A 26,329-nucleotide genomic window follows, 5' to 3' on the forward strand; every position below is an offset into this window, starting at 1 on the left:
TTCATTTTAGCCACTCTGACTGGCGTGAGGTAATATCTCAGTGTGGATAAATAAATTATGGTTTATATACACAATGGAATACTACTTGGCAATGAGAAAGAATGAAAGATGGCCTTTGTAGCAATGTGGGTGGAACTGGAGAGTGTTATGTTAAGTGAAATAAGTCATACAGAGAAAGACAGATACCATATGTTTTCACTCTTATGTGGATCCTGAGAAACTTAACAGAAGACCATGGGGGAGGGGAAGAAAAAAAAAGTTAGAGAGGGAGGGAGGCAAACCATAAGAGACTCTTAAAAACTGAGAATAAACTGAGGGTTGATGGGGGGTGGGAGGGAGGGGAAAGTGCGTGATGGGTATTGAGGAGGGCACCTGTTGGGATGAGCACTGGGTATTGTATGGAAACCAATTTAACAATAAATTTCATATTAAAAAATAAGAAGAGTTAATCCTATTCTTCTCAAACTCTTCAAAAAAATGAGTAAAGAGAGTTTCAAAATTCATTCTATGAGGCCAGCATTACCCAGATACCAACCAAAATGAAAGATTCCAAAAATAAAGAGACACGGTGTTGAGTATCCTTTAAGAATACAGATGCAAAAATTCTCTAGAAACAGTCGTTCAATATTTGCAAATCAATCAATGTGACATCATTCAACAAAAGAAAGATTTTTTTAAATTACCATTTCCATTGATGCAGAAAAAGATTTCACCAAGTATAACGTCCACTCATATTTTTTTTAAAAAGTAATTTAGTGGGAACATACCTCAACAAAATAAAAGTCATATATCAAAATTGATAGCTAATTTAATACTTAATGGCGAAGAACTGAGAGCTTTTCCCCTGAGATCTGGAACAAGGCAAAGTCACTCTTATCACTTTTATTCAGCAAAGTAGTGGAAATCCCAGCCACAGCAATCTGAAAACAAAAAGAAATAAAAGGCATCCAAATTGGTAAGGAAGAAGGGAAATTTTCACTATTTGTAGATGACATGATACCATATACAGACAACTCTAAAGACTCCACCAAAAACCTACTAGATTTGCTAAATAAACTCAGTAAGGTCACAGTATACAAAATCAATATGCAGAAATCTGTTGCATTTCTACAAACTATTAATCAGGTAACAGAAAGAAATTAGGAAGACAATCTCATTTACAATGGCACCAAAAATAACAAAATACCTAAGAATAAACTTAACCAAAGAGGTTGACATATCATTTAGTCTATCAGCTTCAGAGGCTGCATCATTGAAAGAGAACTATATCAATATCTCACACAATACTCTTGAAATGGAGTGAGGGTACATATATACAATATAAGAAAAATATTTTATAATGTGAAAAAGGCTACTTATAAACTGTCCTCTATTTCACAGATAAGAGTTTATAGCTGATGGTGAAGTTTTAGATTATATTGGTTAAGATTTCCAGTTTATTAATAACAAAAGATTTTAAAAAGACATGAGGAGAGACACAGAAGAGTGCAACATAGATACCTATTACCTTTTGTGGTTGTTTTTCGGTCTCTTAATTGCATTCTTCTTCAAAGCTCCAGAAGGAATTTCTGCAATAGCAAAGTTCATCAACTCCCATGATGGGCATAATAAAACCAGGATAGACTCGCTTTCCTGTTTATCTTTATGCAGTTAACCATGGCCACACTCCATTACTCATATGGATAAGGGTTGCAGCATCATCTGATGCTGAGTTCAATCATATAGAAAGAACTGCAAAAGCAAAAAGGTAATTATTGTTTTTGACTTGTTCTCCTTCTGATGCATACTATTAATTCTTGAACATATTTTCTCAACTTTTCCCCATCATGTATTTTTATGTAGAAAAGCAAATGCTTTTTTTTAAATTCAAGTATAATTAATGTACAGTGTTATATTAGTTTCCATTGTACAATATATTGATTCAACAATTTATACATTTCTCAGTGCTCATCAGGATAAGTGTACTCTTAATTTCTCTTTTTTGATTGAATATCTAATATAACAATAATTTACTGCAACATGTTAAGAAACAGGCTTTTATTTCCATTATGTAGGGACAAAAGACTACACATTCCTTCTATAATATTGAATGATGATTTTGTTTTCTTGAAGCTGAAATTTTACAGAATAACTAAGACTGACTCTTCTTTGAGTGGGAATTATTTCTGGGAGTTAAAAACTGAAACAAATGTCTCAATCATATTTATTTTCTTTGATGAAACTAACATTGAGGGGTTATTCCGAATTGTAGACTGTGGAAGGAAGATAGTATTTTAGAGAGCTAAGACAGCATTGTAGGCTCTGAGCCCCAATCTCTGAATTGAGACACAAATCCTCCCTGAGATAAATTATGTTGTGCTAGGCAGATGCCCTAGGAATCTGAATCATTTAATTTGTAAAAGGAGAAAATAAGGTGAGGAAGTACCTCAGTGACTCTTGGGGAAGATAAAACATTGTAAAGCAAGAGAACAATTTCTGGGATGCTGTCACCTCAAATAAAGATTTGATGCTATTCTGTTACCACTATTAATAATTCTCCCAAATTAAATAGTGCACTGTTCTGTTTATATTAAACTAAAGAAATTGGATTCAGAAACGTAGGAATAAACATGGAGGCCAATTACCTTACATGGTACAGACAGCATTCTATTGTCTGTCTGGTGTGCCAGGTGGACTCTTCAGTGACTTGATCACAGTCACTATCATTTACCAAATTGCAATAAAGATTTATTTCACTCTGACCACAAATATTGACTCAGAAATCAGGTATATTTTGGGTCACCTGAGTGGTTCAGTAAGTAAAGTTTCCAACTTCGGCTCAGGTCATTATTTCACTGTTTGTGAGTTTGAGCCCCACGTTGGGCTCTGTGCTGACCTCTCAAAGCCTGAAGCCTGCTTCAGATTCTGTGTCTCCTTCTCCCTCTGCCTGTCCCCCTCTCATGCTCTGTTTGTCTGTCTCTCTCTCAAAAATAAATAAATATTTTAAAATATTAAAAAAAAAAAGAAAGCAGGTATATTTTGCTCCTATTGGGCTGTTTTTAATTTTACAGTTTCATCTGCCATTAGGTGTGGTTTTGGCAGATTATATTTTTTTATAATTTTTTTTAACGTTTATTTATTTTTGAGACAGAGAGAGACAAAGCATGAACGGGGGAGGGGCAGAGAGAGAGAGAGGGAGACAAAGAATCGGAAGTAGGCTCCAGGCTCCGAGCCATCAGCCCAGAGCCCTACGCGGGGCTCGAACTCACCGACCGTGAGATCGTGACCTGAGCCGAAGTCGGACGCTTAACCGACTGAGCCACCCAGGCGCCCCGGCAGATTATATTTTTAAATCTAATGTGTACCAGATTTTCTGGATATTTATTTAAGGTGTAAAATAATTTCCACTGTTGTCTACTGCTTTAGCACCCCAAAACTAGGAACTGTTACTAAGTTGAATATTGTAATTAGTCTTTGGAATCATAAGAGTATAGAATGCTTCGAAAGTTGGATATTATTCCTGAAATATTCCTGTACCATAACCACTTCTCAACTTTTTCTGGAGAGAAGAAACAATATTCCTTTTTTTGTTGTTGGTGGTGAGTACTTTGAAAATTTAACGTTTAACATGTCAGAAATTGAAAAGCTGCAAATGTTTATATTCATAAGAGAATATGGAAAATAATTTGTTAGTGATTCTATTAAGAAAGGAAAGATATATTTTACGACTATTGTTTTCTTTTTTTGAGCTATTTTAAAATTCTACTTTAAATCGCACACACACTCACACTAACACACACCCACACACACACATACACACACACAATAGTTTTGCCTGAATAGATGGACTGTGACCTCCTTCAGTGTAACCAATTTAAATTTTCTCTTATTTGTCTTTAGCATTTAACAAAGATGTAGGGTTTGAGTAGCCAGATATAAGAGGGGAAAGGAATTAGAGTTAGAAACAACTCAGTCTTGTTCAGTTTTTCTCCATGCATCTCAGCTTCCATGAAAAAATATGTTTCTATAGACAATAAGGTAGATAATGCTTATGGAAACAACTAAAGCCTAGTCTTGTAAATGGAAATGATCTCCTACATGCCAGAGCTTTCCTCCTTAAATTTAAAATAAATAGTAGGAACTTTAAATAAATGAAGCTGGATGAGTATATACTAGAAAAAATTAAGGTAGGACTCCCCATAAAGATCTGTTGAACCAAAGTTAAAGTAAGAAATACATATATGTAGTCTGGGACTATAGAAATTACCAAACCCCAATTCTTTTTTTTTAAATTTTTTTTTCGACATTTTATTTATTTTTGGGACAGAGAGAGACAGAGCATGAACGGGGGAGGGGCAGAGAGAGAGAGGGAGACACAGAACCAGAAACAGGCTCCAGGCTCTGAGCCATCAGCCCAGAGCCCGACGCGGGGCTCGAACTCACGGTCCGCGAGATCGTGACCTGGCTGAAGTCGGACGCTTAACCGACTGCGCCACCCAGGCGCCCCACCAAACCCCAATTCTTATGTGTATGAATAGATACTAAAATTAAGCAAACTAAAGAAATTCATCTTATATTATTAAACAAAAAATGATAACAACCATCTCTTACAGAGAATCTACACAATAATTATTGAAGATCTTAACTCGTTAACAATATATGGACTCATTAATCTGTAACTAATAATGTCTAAGCACTTTTACTATTTTAATCTGGAATATACTTAAGATTTAACCTTATCCTCTTTTATGTAAAGTGGACAAAAGAATGGTAAGTAGAAGATAATCTGGACCTACAGTTATAGTCCAGACTCAAAGTGTTAGCTCCTAAATTGATGTCCCTATCATATCTTAGGGGTTGGCCATTGGTGAGGACTGTTCCTGTGGATGCATGGCTTACTCCACAGAACATCAGAGATCACATTCTGCCTGATTGTTCAGGCAAAGGGTATTCAAACTTTTGTTATGAGTATTCTCCAAATTATGTTTCAGTTATTTTCTAAATCTTGCTTATATGGAATGTATCTCTCAGAGTTTTTAAGATCCAGTTGGATACTTAAACCAGAGAAGTTGATTCCATTTTAACTTCTATAACAAAAAAAAGTCTAGAAATAAGGGGTTTTATTCTTTAGGACAGTGATTCACTTTTTGTATTTTTGTAGGGCAGTGATTCTGCAAATTCCCATACTCATTGATAAACAACACTATGATCAGGAAATTTCAAAATACTGAGCTTAAGGAGGAAAAAAAACACAAAAATGAAAGAAAACACAATGTCATGGACTATATTTCTTATGCTTTGCCTTTATTCCTGTGACTTATTGATTCCATAACTAGAGGCCAGTATCTCCCATTCTTCTTCACCCATTTTGTCATTGGTCCATCAGTTTCTTCTCTGGCAACCATCAGTTACTCCTCTGTATTTATAGGTCTGACTCTGCTTTTTAAAAATTTTTTTATGTTTATTCATTTTTGAAAGACAAAGAGAGACAGAGCATAAGCAGGGGTGGGGTGGAGAGAGCGGGGTCACAGGATCTGAAGCAAGCTCCAGGCTCTGAGCTGTCAGCACAGAGCCCAATGTGGGGCTCGAACTCATGAACCGCGAGATCATGACCTGAGCAGAAGTCAGATGCTCAACCCACTGAGCCACCCAGGCGCCCCCCCCTTTTTTGTTGTTTATTAATTTGTATTTTTCCATTCTACATATGGGATTGAAATCATGTGGTATTTGTCTTTCACAGCCAGATTTATTTCACTTAACATAGTACCATCTAGGCCCATCATGTTGTCAAAAAGGGCACAAACTTAACGATTTTATAACTGCATAATATTCCATTGTGTGTGTGTGTTCTGTGCATATACACATACACACATTCACTCCTAAATTATGCATCCATATATTGACAGACACTCAAGTGCCCATGTCAAGATATGTAAATACATATCTTGGCTGTTGTAAATAATGCTGCCATAAGCATAAGGGTGTATATATAAATTTATAATGCAATATTACTCATGAAAAATAATAAAATCTTGCCATTTGCAGCGACACGTTTGGAGCTATAGAGTATTATGTTAATCAAAAGATGTCAGTCAGAGAAAGACAAATACCACATGATTTCACCCATATGTGGATTTAAGAATGAGCAAAGGGAAAACAAGAGAGAGAGGCAAACCAAGAAACAGGCTCTTACTACTGAGAACAAACTGATGGTTACCAGAGAGGAGGTTGATGGGGGATGGGTTAAATAAGTGATGGGGATTAAGGAGTGCACTTGTTATATGGAAGTATTTAATCACTATATTGTGCACCTGGGACTAATATTACACTATATGTTAACTAAGTGGAATTGAAAGAAAAACATGAAAAAATAAATGTCATAAAGATTTGAAAAAAATAATAAACCTAGAGGTGCATATATCTTTTTGATTTGTGTTTTTGTTATCTTTGGGGAACAAGTATTTTTGATTCACATTTGTGAATTCTTAGAATTCAATTAAATTTGTTCAATTACAGGTAATTTTTAATCCTAATATACAGTAGCCCTTGGAAAGTCCCCTTATTACTATACTGGGTTGCCATGTGTAAACATAAACACACACACACACAAGCTCACTAAAAATTTATTTCAGGTGATCATATCCCATTAGTGATCTATTAACTCCATAGTTTTCCTTGGTGATCCAGGTGATATCCAATGGAAAACAACACTTGGGTGAACAACCATACTGGACAATCAGATTTTGACCTAGTGGGACTCTTCAGTCAATCCAAGCACCCAGCTCTCCTTTGTGTGGTCATTTTAGTGGATTTCCTGATGGCTTTGTCTGGAAACATCATCCTGATCCTTCTGATATACTTTGATGCTCACCTTCATAATCCCATGTACTTTTTTATCACCCAGTTGTCTCTCATGGATGTGATGTACATTTCTGTCACTGTGCCCAAGATGCTCATGGACCAGGTCATGGGTGTGAATAAGATCTCAGCCCCCGAATGTGGGATGCAGATGTTTCTCTATTTGACACTAGGAGGTTCAGAATTTTTCCTTCTAGCAGCTATGGCCTATGACCGCTATGTGGCTATCTGCCATCCACTCCGTTATCCTATCCTCATGAACAATAGGGTGTGTCTCCTCCTGGTGTCTTCTTCCTGGTTTCTGGGATCTGTGGATGGATTTATGATAACCCCCATCACCATGACCTTCCCCTTCTGCAGATCTCGGGAGATCTATCATTTCTTCTGTGAAGTTCCTGCTGTAATGAAACTTTCCTGCTCAGACACTTCCCTCTATGAGACATTTATGTACCTCTGTTGTGTCATCTCACTCCTCTTCCCTGTGACAGTCATTTCAAGCTCCTATTCTTTCATCCTCTTCACCATCCACAGGATGAAGTCAGCAGAGGGGCGGAAGAAGGCCTTTGCCACTTGTTCTTCCCACATGACCGTGGTCGTCCTCTTCTATGGAGCTGCTGTCTACACCTACATGCTCCCCAACACCTACCACACCCCTGAGAAGGACATGATTGTATCTGTCTTTTACACCATACTCACTCCTGTTCTAAACCCTTTAATTTATAGTCTTAGGAATAAGGATGTTACAAGGGCTCTAAAAAAAATGTTGAATGTTAAGTCTGTCTCTCAGGAAAGTATAAAATAGGAAATATTTGTACTAATTTTTTTTCTTCACTGTACAAATTAAAAGTAGGATCCAATGCCAATGTTTTCCCTTAGATTCTCATACCATGATGTGTCATTACCTGTTCATCCTTTTTGAAGGCATCGTTTCCCTATAATGGAATGCTCTTCATTTTTACACTTCTGTACTCAAATATTTGTACAATTGTATTGTATTCATGCTATATTTTTCTGTAGTTCATAGCTGCACTGTGATTCTGTGAGAAAATATGCATATTCTTTGGAAATACATAATTAAATATTTAGAAACAAAGATCATAATGTGTGCAACTGATGAGAGAGAAAGGGAGAGAGATGGAGAGAGAGATGCTAAAGCAAACGGGGTATAAAGTTAATAAGTGAATCTAGGCAAAGGGTGTATTAATTGTTTATTGTACTATTATTAATATTTATACGAATTTACTATTACCTTTATTCATACTAATTTTCTGTAAATTTGAAATTATTTAAGAATAAAACGTAAGATATCAGACTTTTGTCTATTTTAAAAAGTTGTCTTTACTGGATGTTGGTCGTGTAAATAACAAATCTTAGAAATCATGCTCATGTGATCATGGCTGATCTTTACTACAACAATTCAGTTGTTGGGATGAATTTAATTAGGGCAAATTTATTCTTTAGTCCCAAACCTGAAGATATCTAGTGGTGAGTACCTCTATAAAATCATTAGCACATTGTGGTAGGAGGTACTGTGGGAACAATATTAGCCCCAAGAAGGAGGACTTAGGGAAGCCTTCCAGCATAAGGTGGTTGGTACTGCCACTGAGATCTGGAGTATGTAACTTATCATACAAACAAGTAAAGTCCATCTAACATTCAATCCTTCACTTAGTCAAAAAACATGGTTTATTCTATATTAAAACGAAAATAATAACTAACAGCTAAGTGAATTTCACATGTACATAACAAATGTCTACTGTCTCAAGGGAATTTTATCCATAGGTGTAATTTTTGTAAATAGTTGTAATAAACTACACAAACTGGTTTGAGACACATGTGGAAAAGGTACAACTCATAAGGACACACCAGTTCTACCTATGACATATAAGTTCAACCAAACAAAGTGTCTGAAAAGAGACCCTAGACTCAGTGTTGAATGGTGACTAGATACTACCTTCATGAGTATAGGAGGCTGGGACACGGGACCTTCCTCAAAGACATGATGCCACATAAAAGGATCACTATGAACAAAGTTCAAGTGGTCGATCAAGAAGGAGAGGAATGCTCCAATGGCACCTCCTTTCTGGCTCACTTTATAGCCTCAATTCTTCTCCTTTTGCGACCCAGGTATTTACAAATGATAATAAAATGATGACACATGGAATTAAGAAGAGTGAAATTAGGGGAATCAATTGGAGAAGAGCAACACTGGAGGTATGGAGACAAGTTGTGTGAGGACAATAAGATGAATAGTGTTGATGTAAGTGGAATGGACCATTCCAATTGGAATTATGGGCTTTGGGGTGTAAGCAGGGTCTTGTAAAATCTGTTCCATAAAACTAGAAACTTGGTTGCATGTGTACCAGTTTCCAATTAGCTGTGACAACTTGTGAAATATCAAGTGGTTTCAAAAGTAGAGATTCCCTTGGGGTGCCTGGGTGGCTCAGTCAGTTAAACGTCCAACTTCGGCCCAGGTCATGATCTCACCGTCTGTGAGTTCAAGCCCTGCATCGGGCTCTGTGCTGACTGCTCAGAGCCTGGAGCCTGTTTCAGATTCTGTGTCTCCCTCTCTCTCTGACCCTCCCCTGTTCATGCTCTGTCTCTCTCTATCTCAAAAATAAATAAACGTTAAACAAATTTTTTTTAAAAAAGTAGAGATTCCCTTTTTCTCTTGATACTCTCAGTTCCTTCATGACTGTAAAATAGGTATCTTGCAGTATTTGGGGAAATGAAGCTAGAAATTTTTTTGCAATATTTTTGTTGCAAATGAAATACATAAAATACGCACACCCTTTAATTCCAAAATAACTGAGTAGTATATATGCCCCTTCCTTCAATTTGAACTGTAACACACACATTTAAAATTTAAAACACTGTAAACATGAGAAACAAAATTTAGTCAAACAAAACAAAATGTGTTATTGAATTTTTTTTTCAAAAATAGACTTTACTCTATCTCAAACAAAAAATAATGAGATTAAAATATTTTAGAATGATGAATTCTTTCCTAAATAAAGTGTTCAAAATACAATTTTTCATAGTTTATACTAATGATTTACAAGAACTGTGGAGTTAGAAAATATACCTAATATTCAGAGTTACTAGACATAGAGGAAATTTGCTGCTTCAATTTTCTTGTATCTAAAATGTAAGCAACAAGTGGAAAGAGTTTCTTGAACTCATATGCACTTGCTTACAGCGCTACGTAAGTAGCTGTGCACTGAAGTAGTTTAAAATGTGCAACATGATTCCACCAGCATCTTGCCAGACAAATAATTTTTAACCCATGAAAACAAGCCCTCAGTGTTCCTGCACTTTCCAAAAGACATGAAATACAATGATTTAAATTATTACCAAATTTAGTAGTAAACCATGGATTAGGTGGAGAAGCTTGCATCGTTTTTCACAAATATTCTGCTTTTTATTTTTTTAGGGCATATTGCATTTATTTGTTTGTTGTTGATCTTACACTGTGTGCCAGCCACTGTTCCAATGATGTTACATATATTAACTTATTTAAACCTTTTAAACTTCTTGAAGCAGATATATTTTGTTGTGGTGGTGATGGTGGTTAAATTTGTTTAACTGTGATAAGAACATCTATCATGAGATAAACCTTTCAACAATATTTTTAAGTGTACACTATAGTATTATTGACTATAAGGAAGGTGTTTTTATTATCTCCCTTTTACAGAGAAGGAAACTAAGGCACCAACAGGTTAAATGTTTTGTTTGAGGCCATTAGGTAGTAATGTCCAAATCAATATTTGCTAATAAGCATGAACTCAGAGATAGTTGAGTAACTGGGCATTTCCACAGTGAAAAATGGTGTATTTCAGTTATAGTGACTTCCATCATCTTTGCTCTAGACTGAAAACTTGGTGGTATTAAGTTCTAGAGAAAATCATTTTCTTAGAATTCAATTTATTCATGGATACTGTACATTTTCTGAGAGAATATAGAAGATGTCACACATTGTTTTCAAATTATTTCTCAAATGTGAATAATTATACTTTAATTACGGTATGATTTTATAATGCTATAAACATAAATGCCACAAAGTTGCAATATAAAGGACAAAATAAGGCATTATTGTTATAAAATCATAACCACAGAAGTTTTTTTTCCCATAGTTTTAGAAGGATTGGATATTCCCTCTATATAGATGTTAGCCTCCCAGGAAGTTCCGGTTGCTTGGTATAACAAGTTATTGCTAGATTATAGATTTCAAATTTGAGTTGTGAAAATATGTATACCACACATGCGCATATTAGAGATAATGATAAATATCAGTTAACATCTTAAGCAAAGCTCTGAATTGTCCAGCTAATAATTAATTTCACTGGTTAAACATTAAAGAACATCAACCCTAGGCTTTGAGCAGAAGATATCTGGTTAAAAGTGGTTCCCTAGATTGACTACAAGGCATAAAATTCAGGCTGACTTATAAAATGGTAACTAGTTTCATTTGTGAATGGTAAATAATACTCTGTAAGCAAGACAGAATGTTATATGAGTAATTAACTTCCATGCATTTCTATGTATATATGTACATATTTATACAAGCATATGTATGTTGACCTTGTATGTGCATATTTGTCTAGCTTTTTCATTTATTGAGGTTTACTGTGTACCAGGCACTGGGCTAAATACTTTATAGATTTTTTTTTTTTACTTTTTGTCAACTAATATTTTAAAAACTTATTTTAGTATACATAACATACAATGTTACATTAGTTTTTCACGTACAACGTGGTGCTTTGACAAGTTTATATGTTATGCTATTGTCACTGCAACTGTAGCTGCCATTTGTCACCATACAACACTATTTAAATATAATTGACTATAGTCCTTACGCTGTGCCTTTTATTCCTATGACTTATTCATTACATAACTGGAAGACAGTATCTCCTACTCTCTTTCACCCATTTTGTCTATTACTCCACCTGTTTCACCTCTGGCAACCATCAGTTTGTTCTTTGCATTCATAGGTCTGATTCTGCTTTTTGTTTATTCAAGTGTATTTTGAGATTCCAAATATGACTGAAATAATATGGTAGCTGTTTTAGTCAAATTTATTTCACTTAGGCTAATGTCTTTCTGACTCATCTAAGTAATTGCAAATGGCAAAATGTCCTTACGTTTTAAGGCTGAATGATATTCCATTATATACCACATTCCATATTTTGCTACATTTTTTATTCATTCATTGGTTGATGGACATTTAATTTGTTTCCTTATTTTATCTACTGTAAATGATGAAACAATAAACATGGGAGTGCAGATACCTTATTGAGATCCACATTTCAATTAATTTAGATATACACCCAGAAATGGGGTTGTTGACTCTTGGGTGGCTCAATCGGATAAGCATTGGACTTTGCCTCAGGTCATGATCTCACAGTTCATGGATTCAAGCCCTACATTGGACTCTGTGCTCATGGCTCAGAGCCTGGAGCCTGCTTCAAATTCTGTCTCCTTCTCTCTCTGCCCACCCCCCAGTTGGGCTCTATATATCAAAAATAAATAAATAAACATTAAAAAAAGAAGTGGGGGTGCTGAATCCAATTGCAATTCTAATTTCTTTTTTTTAAAAAATGTTTTAATGCTTATTTATTTTTGAGAGAGAAAGAGAGAGAGAGAGACTGGGGAGGGGCACAGAGAGAGAAAGACACAGAATCGGAAGCAGGCTCCGGGCTCTGAGCTGTCAGCACAGAGCCCAACACTGGGTGCAAATTTGCAAACTGTGAAATCATGACCTGAGCTGAAGTCGGACACTTAACTGATCCATCCAGGCACCCCTAATTGTAATTGTATTTTCGAATTTTTGAGAATCCTACATATGCTTTTCAAGGTGACTACACAAGTTTAAATTCCCGTGGTATACAAGGGTTACCTTTTCTGCACATTCTGACCAGCACTTCTTCTTCTTTGTTGTTATTAATAATAAGCATTCTAACAAGTGGGAGGTGATATCTATTGCAGTTTTGATTTGCATTTCCCTGATGATTAGTGATGCTGATCACAATTTTATATATCTGTTGACCATGTGTCTCCTTTTGAGAAGTATCTACTCACTTCCTTTGCCTATTTTTAATTGAGTTGTTAGGGAACTTTTTTTGTTACTGAGTTATATGGGTTCCTTATATATTTTGGATATTAACAATTTGTCTAAAATGAGGTCTGCAGATATTTTCTCCCATTCCCTTGTTGCATTTTTATTTAATTGTTTCCTTTGCCATAAATAAGACTTTTAGGTTAATGTGACACTTAGCTATTTTAGTTTTTGTTACTTGGACTTTGGGTATTATACCAAGAATTCTTTGTCCAGTACAGTGTCCAGAATTTATGGTTTTAGAGCTTATGTTTAAGTATATTTTTTAGATATAATTGACATAACGTTATATACCTTCTGGTGTGGAACATAATCCTCAGTATTTGTATATATTGCAAAATGATCACAATAAGATTAGTTAACAAGAATTGCCATACATTGTAACAATATTTTTCTATTGATGAGAACTTGTAAGATCTACTACCTGAAAGCAACTTTCAAGTATGCAATACTGTGTACTAATAATAGTCCCCAACAGTACATTTCATTTGAATGCTTTATTTTATAACTAGAAGTTTGTGCCTTAAGACTACCTTCACCCATTTCACCTTCCCGACTTTCCACTTCTGGTAACAAGCAAAATGGTCTATGTATCTATGGGATTGATTTTTTTTAATTCCACATATAAATGAGATAATTTGGCATTTTTCTCTTTTTATCTGACTTGATTTCACTTAGCATAAGATTCTCATGGCCTACCCATATTGTCACAAATGAGTTTCTGTTTTCATGGCTGAATAACACTCCATTGTATGTATGTACGTTTATGTGTATGCATATGTTTGTGTATGTGTGTATTATAGTTTTAAAAATAATTCATTAATCTATGAACTCTTAGGTTGTTTCCTTTTTTTAAAGTTTATTTATTATGAGAGAGGGAGAGAGAGAGACAGGTTGAGAGAGAGAGAGAGAGTCAGAAATGGAGAGAGAGAGAATCCCAAGCAGTCTCTGCACTGTCAGTGAGGATCCTGATGCAGGGCTCAAACTCATGAGCCATGGGATCCTGACCTGAGCATACATATGACATTTAACTGAATGAGCCATCCAGGTGCCCCAGATTGTTTTCATATCTTGGCTATTGTAAATAATACTTCAATAAGTATGGAGGGGTGTGTGTGTGTGTGTGTGTATATACACATACATATATATATACACATATATATATACATATATATATCTATATATATATAGATATAAGATATATATATCTTATATATCTTATATCTATATATCTATATCTATAGATATATCTAAGATATATCTATAGATATAGATATATATAAGATATATCTATATATCTATAGATATAGATATATATATAAGATATAGATAATATAGATATAACATATATCTATAGATATAGATATAGATATAGATATAGATATAGATATAGATATAGATATATATAGATATATCTATAGATATAGATATAGATATATATAGATATACTATAGATATAGATATATATCTATAGATATATATAAGACATATCTATATATCTATAGATATAGATATATAGATATATCTATATCTATATATCTTTTTACTATAGCCATTCTCACAAGTTTGAGGTAATACCTCAGGGACATATTGATTTGTATTTCCTTTATTATTAGTGATATTGAGCACCTTTTCATGTCTATATATATATAGATATAAGATATATATATATCTTATATATCTTATATCTATATATCTATATCTATAGATATATCTAAGATATATCTATAGATATAGATATATATAAGATATATCTATATATCTATAGATATAGATATATATATAAGATATAGATAATATAGATATAACATATATCTATAGATATAGATATAGATATATATAGATATATCTATAGATATAGATATATATAGATATATCTATAGATATAGATATAGATATAGATATATAGATATATATAAGACATATCTATATATCTATAGATATAGATATATAGATATATCTATATCTATATATCTTTTTACTATAGCCATTCTCACAAGTTTGAGGTAATACCTCAGGGACATATTGATTTGTATTTCCTTTATTATTAGTGATATTGAGCACCTTTTCATGTTACCTGTTGGCTATCTCTATATCTTCTTTGGAAAAATGTCTACTCAGATCTGTTCATTTATAAATCAGATTGTATGATTGTTGTTGTTGTTGTTGTTGTTGCTTACTTGTGTGAGTTTGTTATATATTTTGGATATTAACTTCTTACCAGAAAAATAATTTGCAAACATTTTCTCCCATTTAGCAGTTGTCTTTTCATTTTGTTGATATTTTCCTTTGTTGTGAAGAAGCTTGTAAGTTTGATGTAGTGCCAATTATTTATTTATTTTTCTTTTTTTACCTTTGCTCTCATGTCAAATAAAAAAAATCATCACCAAGACTGATGACAAGGAGATTACTGCTTATTTTTTTCTCTTCTATGAATGGTAAGATTTCAGGTTTTACATTCAAATCTTTAATCTACCATGAGTTAAGTATTGTATATGGTGAAATATAGGAGTTATTTTTTTTTAATGTTTATTTATTTTTGAGAGAGAGAGAGAGAGAGTATGAGCAGGGGAGGGGCAGAGACAGCAGTAGACACAGAATCCAAAGCAAGCTCCAGGCTCTGAGCTGTCAGCCCAGAGCCCAACGTGGGGCTCGAACCCACGAACCATGAGATCATAACCTGAGCCAAAGTCAGACATTCAACTGACTGAGCCACCCAGATGCCCCTAGGAGTTATTTATTTATTTGTTTTGCAGTTGACTGTCCAGATTCCCTAACATTATTAATTGTAACTGTCTTTTCCCCATTGTATATTCATGGATTCTTTGTCATAAATTAATTTACTGTATATACATGGATTTATTTCTGGGTTCTCTATTATATTCCATTGAATGGTGTGTCTGTTTTCATGCCGATACCAAAATGTTTTGAGAACAGTGACTATAATACAATTTGAAATCTGGGAACATGATATCTCGTTTTACTCTTCTTTCTCAAGATTGCTTATTCAGGACCTTTTGTTATTCCATAAAAATTTTAGGATTGTTCTCTTTCTGTGAAATTTATCATTGGAATTTTAGGAAGGATTTCTTTGAATGTATAGATTGCTTGAGTTAGTGTGGGGATTTTAATATTAATTATTCTAACCAATAGAAATGGCATATTTTTCCATTTGTTAGTGTGTTCTTCCATTTCCTTCATAAATGTCTTATAGTTTGCAGTTCACAGCTGTTAAAACTGTTTAAATGTTTTCTTGGTATTTTGTTCTTTTTGATGCAATTATAAATGGATTTTTTTTTCTTAATTTCTCTTTCTGTTACCCTGCTAGTGAATAAACAGCAATATTTATTTGAGTATTTACTTTATATCCTGCAACGTTATGAATTCATTTATTAGTTCTAGTAGATATTTGGTACAGTCTTTTTTAAAAATTTTTTAAATGTTTTTTTTATTTATTTTTGAGACAGAAAGAGAGACAGAGCATGAGCAGGGGAGGGGCAGAGAGAGAGGGAGACACAGAATCTGAAGCAGGCTCCAGGCTCTGAGCTGTCAGCACAGAGCCCAACCAGGGGTTCAAACTCACGGACTGTGAGATCATGACCTGAGCTGAATTCGGACGCTTAACTGACTGAGCCACCCAGGCGCCCCTGGTGCAGTCTTTAGGGTTTTTTAAATGTAATATCATGCTGTCGGCTAATATTCATTGCTTTGCTTCTTCCTTACAAATTTGGAAAACTTATTTATTCTTCTTGCCTAGTTGCTATGGCTCAGACTTCTAATACTACATTTAATAAAAGTCATGACAGAGAGCACCCTTATCTTGTTCCTGATTTTAGGGGAAAGCTCTTATCGCCTCTTAATATAATGTGAGCTGTGATCTTGACATATGTGGCTTTTATTATGTTGAGACATATTTCCTCTATACCCATTTTGTTGAGAATTTTAGTCATAAATGGATGTTGAATTTTGTTAAATGATTTTTCTGCAACTATTGAGATGATAATGTTTTTTATATTTCATTTTTCTAATGTGACTTATCACATTGATTTGCAGATTCAACCATATCTTATCCCTGTAATAAATTCCACCAACTCATGGTGTTTGATTTTTCTAATGCATCTTGATTCCTCTACTGTATCTTCTATGGTATTACTGAAATTGGTTTGCTCCTATCATGTTTCAGAGTTTTGAACCTATGTTCACCAGAGATAATGACCTATAATTTTATTTTCTTGTGGTATCCTTGCCTGGTTTTGGTATCAAGATAATACTGTCCTCCTAAAGTGAATTTGGAAGTGATTCCTCCTCTTTTATATTTTGGAGGCTTCTAGAAGGATTGGCATTAATTCTTCTTTAAGTGGTAAAATTCACCAGGAAAGCCTTTTCATCCGGACTTTTATTTGTTGAGAAGTTTTGGTTACTGATTCAATGTCTTTTTTTTTTTTTTTAATTTTTTTTTTCAACGTTTTTATTTTTATTTTTGGGACAGAGAGAGACAGAGCATGAACGGGGGAGGGGCAGAGAGAGAGGGAGACACAGAATCGGAAACAGGCTCCAGGCTCTGAGCCAACAGCCCAGAGCCCGACGCGGGGTTCGAACTCACAGAACGCGAGATCGTGACCTGGCTGAAGTCGGACGCTTAACCGACTGCGCCACCCAGGCGCCCCTCAATGTCTTTATTAGTAATCATTCTTTTCAAATTTTCTATTTCATTTTTAAACATTTTTAAATTTTAAAATTTTAAATTTATTTGTTGGCACTGTGTAGTTTATTTTTTGTAGTTTCTAATTTTTATTTAAATTCCAGTTAGTTAACATACACTGTAATATTAGCTTCTATTGCACAATATAATAATCCAACACTTCCATACAACACCTGGTGCTCATCACAACAAGTGCACTCCTTCATCCCAATTGCCTATTTAATCCATCCCTCTTCCCACCTCCTTATGATAATCTGCAAATCACCAGTTTGTTCTCTATAGTTATGATCTGTGTATTTTCCTTTTGCTCATTTGTTTTCTTTCTTAATTTTCACATATCAGTGAAATAATATTGTATTTGTCTTTTTCTGACTTATTTTGCTTAGAATAATACATAACTTTCCAGTTCCATCCCTATTATAACAAATGACAAAATTTCATTTTTTTTTCTATTTCTGAGTAATAATCCACTACTTATCCATTTTCTTATCCATTTTTCTGTCAGCGGACAATTGGGCTGCTTTCATATCTTAGCAATTATAAATAAGGATGCTATAAATATCAGGGAAAATGTATCCCTTTGAATTAATTTTTTTGAATATTTGGGTAAATACCCAATAATGTGATTACTGGATCTTGTGGTAGTTCTATTTTTAACTTTTTGAGTAACTTCCATAATGTCTTCCATAGTTGCTGCACCAGTTTGCATTCCCTCAACAGGGCACAAGTGTTCCTTTTTTTCCCAATTCTTGCTAGCACCTGTTGTTTCTTGGTTTTTTGTTTTGTTTTGTTTTGTTTTGTTTTGTTTTTGCCACTCTGACAGGTATGAGATGATAGGTCATTGTAGTTTTGATTTTCATTTCACTAATCATAAGTGATGATAAACATTTTTCCATGTGTCTGTTGGCCTTCTGTATGTCTTCTTCTAGAAAATGTATATTCAGGTACTGTGCCCATTTTTTAAAGTTTTTTAATGTTTATTTTTTCTTGAGAGAGACAGACACACAGAGCATGAGTGGGGGAGGGTCAGAGCAAAAGAAAGACACAGAATCTGAAGCAGGCTCCAAGCTCTGAGCTGTCAGCACAGAACCCAACATGAGGCTCACACCCACAAGCCATGAGATTATGATCTGAGCCAAAGTTGGACGTTTAACCAACTGAGCCACCCAGGAGCCCTTGGTACTCTGCCCATTTTTAAATTGAATCATCTTTTTTTTTTTTTTTTTTTTTTTGGTGTTGAGTTCTATGAGTTATTTCTATAGTTTGGACATGAACCCCTTATCTCATATATCATTTAAACAGATCTTTTCCCATTGAGTTCGTTGTGTTTTTATTTTGTTGATTATTTCCTTACTGTTCAGAAACGTATTTTATTATAGTCCCAATAGTTTATTTTTTATCTTGTTTCCCTTGCTTCAGCAGACACATGTAAAAAAAAAAACAATGTTACTTTGATTGATGCAGAGAACTTAATACCTGTATTCCCTTCCAGGATTGTTATGATTTCAGGTCTCTCATTGACATCTTTAATCCATTTTGTGTTTGTTTGCATTGTGTTGGAAAGTAGTTTAGTTTCATTCTTTTACATAGAATGTCTAGATTTACTTCTTGCCTCCTATGTCACAGATAAACTGACCATAGAACTACAAGTTCTATGTGCCTACACTTGTGCTAGCTCCATATTGTTTTGAATACTACTGCTTTGTAGTAAATCTTGAAATCTGGAATTGTGGTATCTCAGCTTTATTCTTATCCAGTATTGCTTTGGCTCTTTGAGGCCTTCTGTGATTCCATACAAATTTTAGTATTATGTGTTCTAGTTTTGTAAAAGTGCTGTTGGTATTTTGATAGTAATTGTATTGAATCTGTAGATTTCTTTGGTTATTATGGATATTGGGACAACATTAATTCTTTCAATCCATGAGCATGGAATATTTCTTTTTCATTAGTGTGTGTCACCTTCAATTTCTTTCATCATTTTTTATAGTTTTCAGAGAACAGATCTTTCACTTCTTTGGCTAAGTTTTTTCCTAGGTATTTTATTCTATTTGTGCAATTGTGAAATTTTTAAATTTCTCTTTCTGTTACTTTCTTCTTATTGTATAGAAATGTTACCAATTTGGGGGTATTCATTTTATATACTGCAACTTTACTGGATTAGATGATTACCTCTAGTGTTTTTGTTTTCATTTTTGTTTGTTTGTGTGTGTGTGTGTGTGTGTGTGTGTAATATTTAGGATTTTCTATGTATAGTATCATTTTACCTGTGAATAGCAAAAGTTTAATATCTTTACCAATGTTTCTACCTCTTATTTATTTTTCTCATCTGATTGCTGTGGCTAAGATTTCTAGTACTACATTGAATAAAAGTATCAAGAGTTGATATTCCTCTCCTGTTCTTGACCTTAGAGGAAAAGCTCTCAATTTTCACCATTAAATATGATGATACCTGTGTTTTTTTTTTCATGTATGGCCTTTATTATCGTGAGGTATGTTCTCACTAAACACATTTTATTGAGACTTTTTATCACAAATGGATGTATATTTGTCAAATATTTGTTTCTGGATCTATTTAATTATCATGTGGTTTTTAATCCTTCATTTTGTTTACATGGTGTATGATGTCGATTGATATTTGAACATTGAACTGCCCTTGAATCCCAGGAATAAATCCTACCTTATCATGGTGAATGATCTTTAAAATGTATTATTGTATGTGATTTGCTAATATTTGTTGTGAAATTTTGAATCTGTGCTCATCGGGGTTATGGTCTGTGGTGTGTGTGCGTGTGTGTGTGTGTGTGTGTGTGTGTGTTGTGTGTGTCAGTGTCTGTGTGTTTTGTGTCCTTGGTTTTATAGCAGGATAATGCTGACATTCTAGAATGTATTTGGAAGCTTTCCTTTCTCATATTTTTTGGAATTTTTTTTTTACATTGTGCAAATAGTTTGCATTTATTTTTTTAATTTAATTTTTTTAATTTTTTTAAATACATCAAAATTAGTGAGCATAAACTGCAACAATGATTTCAGGAGTAGATTCTTAGTGCCCCTTAACCATTTAGCTCATCCTTGCTCCCACAACCCCTCCTGTAAAACTCAGTTGTTCTCCAAATTTATGAGTCACTTCTGTTTTACCCACCTCCTTGTTTTTATATTATTTTGTTTCCCTTCCCTTATGTTCACCTGTTTTCTCCTTAAAGTCCTCATATGAGTGAAATCATATAATCTTTGTGATTCTCTGACAAATTTCACTCAGCATAATACCCTCCAGTTCCATCCATGTAGTTGCAAATGGCAAGATATCATTCTTTTTGATTGCTGAGTAATACTCCTATATGGGAGAATTGCTATACTTTGATTATAGTTGACACTGCTGCTATAAACATGGGGTGCATGTGTCCCTTGGAAACAGCACACCTGTATCCCGTGGATAAATGCCTAGTAGTGCAATTGCTGGGTCATAGGGTAGTTCTATTTTTAGTTATCTGAGGAACCTCCATAGCGTTTTCCACAGTGGCTGCACCAGCTTGCATTCGCACCAACGATGCAAAACAGATCCTCTTTCTCCGCATCCAAGCCAACATCTGTTGTTGCCTGAGTTGTTAATGTTAGCCATTCTGACAGGTGTAAGATGGTATCTTACTGTGGTCTTGATTTGTATTTCCGTGATAATGAGTGATGTTGAGCATTTTTTCATGTGTCAGTTGGCCATCTGGATGTCTTCCTTGGAGAGGTGTCTATTCATGTCTTTTGCCCATTTCTTCACTGGATTAGTTGTTTTTTGGGTGTTGAGTTTGATAAGTGCTTTATAGATTTTGGATACTAAGCCTTTATCTGATATGTCATTTGCAGATATCTTCTTCCATTCTGTCGGTTGCCTTTTAGTTTTGCTGATTGCTTCCTTTGCTGTGCAGAAGCTTTTTATTTTGATGAGGTCCCAGAAGTTCATTTTTGCCTTTGTTTCCCTTGCCTCCGGAGACGTGTTGAGGAAGCAGTTGCTGTGGCCAAGATCAAAGAGGCGTTTGCCTGCTTTCTCCTTGAGTATTTGATGGCTTCCGGTCTTTCATCCATTTTATTTTTGTGTAGGGTGTAAGAAACTGGTCCAGGTTCATTCTTCTGCATGTCGCTGTCCAGTTTTCCCAGCACCACTTGCTGAAGAGACTGTCTTTATTCCATTGGATATTCTTTCCTGCTTTGCCAAACATTAGTTGGCCACACGTTTGTGGGTCCGTTTCTGGGTTCTCTATTCTGTTCCATTGATTGGAGTGTCTGTTCTTGTGCTGGTACCATACTGTCTTGATGATTACAACTTTGTAGTACAGCTTGATGTCTGGGATTGTGATGCCTCCTGCTTTGGATTTCTTTTTCAAGATCACTTTGGCTGTTCGGGGTCTTTTCTGGTTCCATACAAATTTTAGGATTATTTACTCTAGCCCTGTGAAGAATGCTGGTGTTATTTTGATAGGGATTACATTGAATACGTAGATGGCTTTGAGTAGTATTGACATTTTAACAAAATTTGTTCTTCCTATCCAGGAGCATGGAATCTTTTTCCATTTTTTTTTTTCTGTGTATTCTTCAGTTTCTTTCATAAGCTTTCTATAGTTTTCAGTGTATAGATTTTTCACCTCTTTGGTTAGATTTATTCCTAGGTATTTTATGGTTTTTTTGTAAACTGTAAATGGGATCGATTCCTGGATTTCTCTTTCTGTCACTTCATTGTTGGTGTATAGGAATGCAACTGATTTCTGTGCATTGATCTTATATCCTGCAACTTTGCTGAATTCATGAATCAATTCTAGCAGTTTTTTTTGGTGGAATCTTTTGGGTTTTCCATGTAGAGTATCATGTCATGTGCGAAGAGCGAAAGTTTGACCACCTCCTGGCCGATTTGGATTTCATTTATTTCTTTGTGTTGTCTGATTGCAGAGGCTACGACTTCCAACACACTGTTGAATAACAGTGGCGAGAGTGGATATCCCTGTCTTGTTCCTCACCTTAGGGGGAAAGCTCTCAGTTTTTCCCCATTGAGGATGATATTAGCGTTGGGTCGTTCATATCTAGCTTTTATGATCTCGAGGTATGCTCCTTCTATCCCTACTTTCTTGAGGGTTTTTTTTTTTTTTATCAAGAAAGGATGCTGTATTTTGTCAAATGCTTTCTCTGTATCTATTGAGAGGATCATATGGTTCTTGTCCTTTCTTGTATTGATGTGATGAAACACGTTGATTGTTTTGTGGATATTGAACCAGCCCTGCATCCCAGGTATAAATCCCACTTGGTCGTGGTGAATGATTTTCTTAATGTATTGTTGGATCTGGTTGGTTAATATCTTGTTGAGGATTTCTGCATCCATGTTCATCAGGGAAATTGGTCTATAGTACTCCTTTTGAGTGGGGTCTCTGTCTGGTTTTGGAATCAAGGTAATGCTGGCTTCATAGAAAGGGTTTGGAAGTTTTCCTTCCTTTTCTATTTTTTGGAACAGCTTCAAGAGAATAGGTGTTGCTTCTTCCTTACATGTTTGGTAGAATTCCCCTGGAAAGCCATCTGGCCCTGGACTCTTGTTTTTTGGAAGATTTTTGATTACTAATTCAATTTCCTTACTGGTTATGGGTCTCTTCAAATTTTCTGTTTCTTCCTGTTCCAGTTTTGGTAGTGTATATGTTTCTAGGAATTTGACCATTTCTTCCAGATTGCCCATTTTATTGGCATATAATTGCTCATAATACTCTCTTTGTATTGTTTTTATTTCTGCTGTGTGGCTGTGATCTCTCCTCTTTCATTCTTGATTTTATTTGGGTCCTTTCCTTTTTCTTTTTGATCAAACTGGCTAGTGGTTTATCAATTTTGTTAATTCTTTCAAAGAACCAGCTTCTGGTTTCATGGGTCTGTTCTACTGCTTATTTATTTTTTTATTTTTGGTTTCGATAGCATTAATTCCTGCTCTAATTTTTATTATTTCCTGTCTTCTGCTGGTTTGGGGTTTTATTTGCTGTCCTTTTTCCAGCTCTTTAAGGCGTAAGGCTAGGTTGTGTATCTGAGATCTTTCTTCCTTCTTTAGGAAGGCCTGGATTGCTATACACTTCCCTCTTTTGATCACCTTTGTTGTGTCCCAGAGGTTTGGGGTTGTGGTGTCATCATTTTCATTGACTTGCATATACTTTTTAATTTCCTCTTTAACTTCTTGCTTAGCCCATTCATTTTTTTAGTAGGATGTTCTTCAGTCTCCAAGTATTTGTTACCTTTCCAAATTCTTTCTGGTGGTTGATTTCGCGTGTCATACATAGCGTTGTGGTCTCAAAATAGGCACAGTATGATCTCAATCTTTTTATACTTACTTAGGGCTGATTTGTGTCCCAGTATATGCTCTATTCTGGAGAACGTTCCATGTGCACTGGAGATGAATGTATATTCTGCTGCTTTAGGATGAAATGTTCTGAATATATCTCTTAAGTCCATCTGGTCCAGTGTGTCATTCAAAGCCATTGCTTCCTTGTTGATTTGTTGATTAGATGCTCTGTCCATTGTTGTGAGTGGGGTGTTGAAGTCTCCTACTATCATGGTATTAGTATCGATGAGTTTCTTTATGTTTGTGATTACTTGATTTATATATTTGGGTGCTGCCACATTTGGCGCACAAATGTTTACAATTGTTAGGTCTTCTTGATGGATAGACCCCTTGATTATGATATAATGCCCATCTGCATCTCTTGATACAGTCTTTATTTTAAAGTCTAGATTGTCTGATATAAGTATGGCTTCTCCAGCTTTGTTTTGTTGACCATTAGCATGATAGATGTTCCTCCATCCCCTTATTTTCAATCTGAAGTTGTCTTTAGGTCTAAAGTGGGTCTCTTGGGGCGCCTGGGTGGCGCAGTCGGTTAAGCGTCCGACTTCAGCCAGGTCACGATCTCGCGGTCCGTGAGTTCAAGCCCCGCGTCGGGCTCTGGGCTGATGGCTCAGAGCCTGGAGCCTGTTTCCGATTCTGTGTCTCCCTCTCTCTCTGCCCCTCCCCCGTTCATGCTCTGTCTCTCTCTGTCCCAAAAATAAATAAACGTTGAAAAAAAAAATTAAAAAAAAAAAATAAAGTGGGTCTCTTGTAAACAGCAGATAGATGGATCTTGTTTACTCATCCATTCTGTTGCCCTATGTCTTTTGATTGGAGCATTGAGCCCATGGACGTTTAGAGTGAGTACTGAAAGATATAAATGTATTGTCATTATGTTTCTTGTAGAGTTGGACTTTCTTGTAGTGTTCTCTGGTCCTTTCTAGTCTTTCTTGTTTTGGGTCTTTTTTTTTTTTTTCCTTTTTTCATCTATTCTCCCCTCAGAGAGTCCCCCTTAAAATTTCTTGCAGGGCTGGTTTAGTGGTCACAAACTCCTTTAATGTTTGTTTGTCTGGGAAACTTTTTGTCTCTCCTTCTATTTTGAATGACAGCCGTGCTCTATAAAGAATTCTTGGAGGCATATTATTCTGATTCAGCACACTGAATATATCCCGCCACTCCTTTCTGGCCTGCCAAGTTTCTGTGGATAGGTCTGCTGCAAACCTGATCTGTCTTCCCTTTTAGGTTAGGGACTGATTTTCCCTTGCTGCTTTCATGATTCTCTCCTTGCCTGAGTATTTTGTGTATTTGACTATGATATGCCCTGTTTTTTTTTTTTTTTATTTAAAATTTTTTTTTTTTTCAACGTTTATTTATTTTTGGGACAGAGTGAGACAGAGCATGAACGGGGGAGGGGCAGAGAGAGAGGGAGACACAGAATCGGAAACAGGCTCCAGGCTCTGAGCCATGAGCCCAGAGCCCGACGCGGGGCTCAAACTCACGGACCGCGAGATCGTGACCTGGCTGAAGTCGGACGCTTAACCGACTGCGCCACCCAGGCGCCCCTGATATGCCCTGTTGATGGTCAGTTTTTGTTGAATCGAATGGGGGTCCTCTGTGCTTCCTGGATTTTGCTGTCTGTGTCTTTCCCCAGGTTAGGAAAGTTTTCTGCTATGATTTGCTCACATAACCCTTCTACCCTTATTTCTCTCTCTTCCTCTTCTGGGACCCCTCTGATTCTGATGTTGTTCCTTTTAATGAGTCACTGATTTCTCTAATTCTTAAATCATGCTCTTTTGCCTTCATCTCCCTCTTTTTTTTTTTTCTGCTTCATTATTCTCTTTAAATTTGTCCTCTATATCACTGATTCTCTGTTCTGCCTCATCCATCCTTGCTGCTGCGGCATCCATCCATGATTGCAGCTCAGTTACAACATTTTTTTATTTCATTCTGACTAGTTTTTACTTCTTTTATCTCTGTAGAAAGGGATTCTAATCTATTTTTGACTCCAGGTAGTATTCTTATCGTGATTCTAAATTCTGATTCAGACATCTTGCTTGTACCTGTGTTGGTTAAATCCCTGACTGTCGTTTCTTCATGGTCTTTCTTTTGGGGTGAATTCCTTCGTTTTGTCATTTTGAATGGAGAAAAGGAATTAATGAGATAGAAAAATCAAAATTACAAAAATATTAAAATTGAAATTAAAAAATTAAACACACACACACACACACACACACACACAAATCGAAGAAATGATGCTCGATCCTTGGTGTGTTTTGGTCTGGGTGTTGAGAGTGGTTGGGCAGATTAGAGAAAAAAAGGGGGGGGAAGGAAATCGTTTGAGAATTTG

General features: G+C 35.3%; 1 protein-coding gene across 1 annotated transcript; it reads left to right on the plus strand.

Annotated features, from left to right (window-relative positions):
- The first annotated feature begins 6,676 nt into the window (after window positions 1–6,676).
- LOC123597745 (olfactory receptor 2T29-like) lies at window positions 6,677–7,639 on the plus strand. Its single transcript, XM_045477039.1, has one exon. The coding sequence runs from the start codon at window positions 6,677–6,679 to the stop codon at window positions 7,637–7,639; it is 963 nt and encodes a 320-aa protein (XP_045332995.1).
- The last annotated feature ends 18,690 nt before the right edge of the window (window positions 7,640–26,329 follow it).

Source organism: Leopardus geoffroyi, chromosome A1 (assembly GCF_018350155.1).
Source record: "Leopardus geoffroyi isolate Oge1 chromosome A1, O.geoffroyi_Oge1_pat1.0, whole genome shotgun sequence".
Taxonomy (NCBI): domain Eukaryota; kingdom Metazoa; phylum Chordata; class Mammalia; order Carnivora; family Felidae; genus Leopardus; species Leopardus geoffroyi.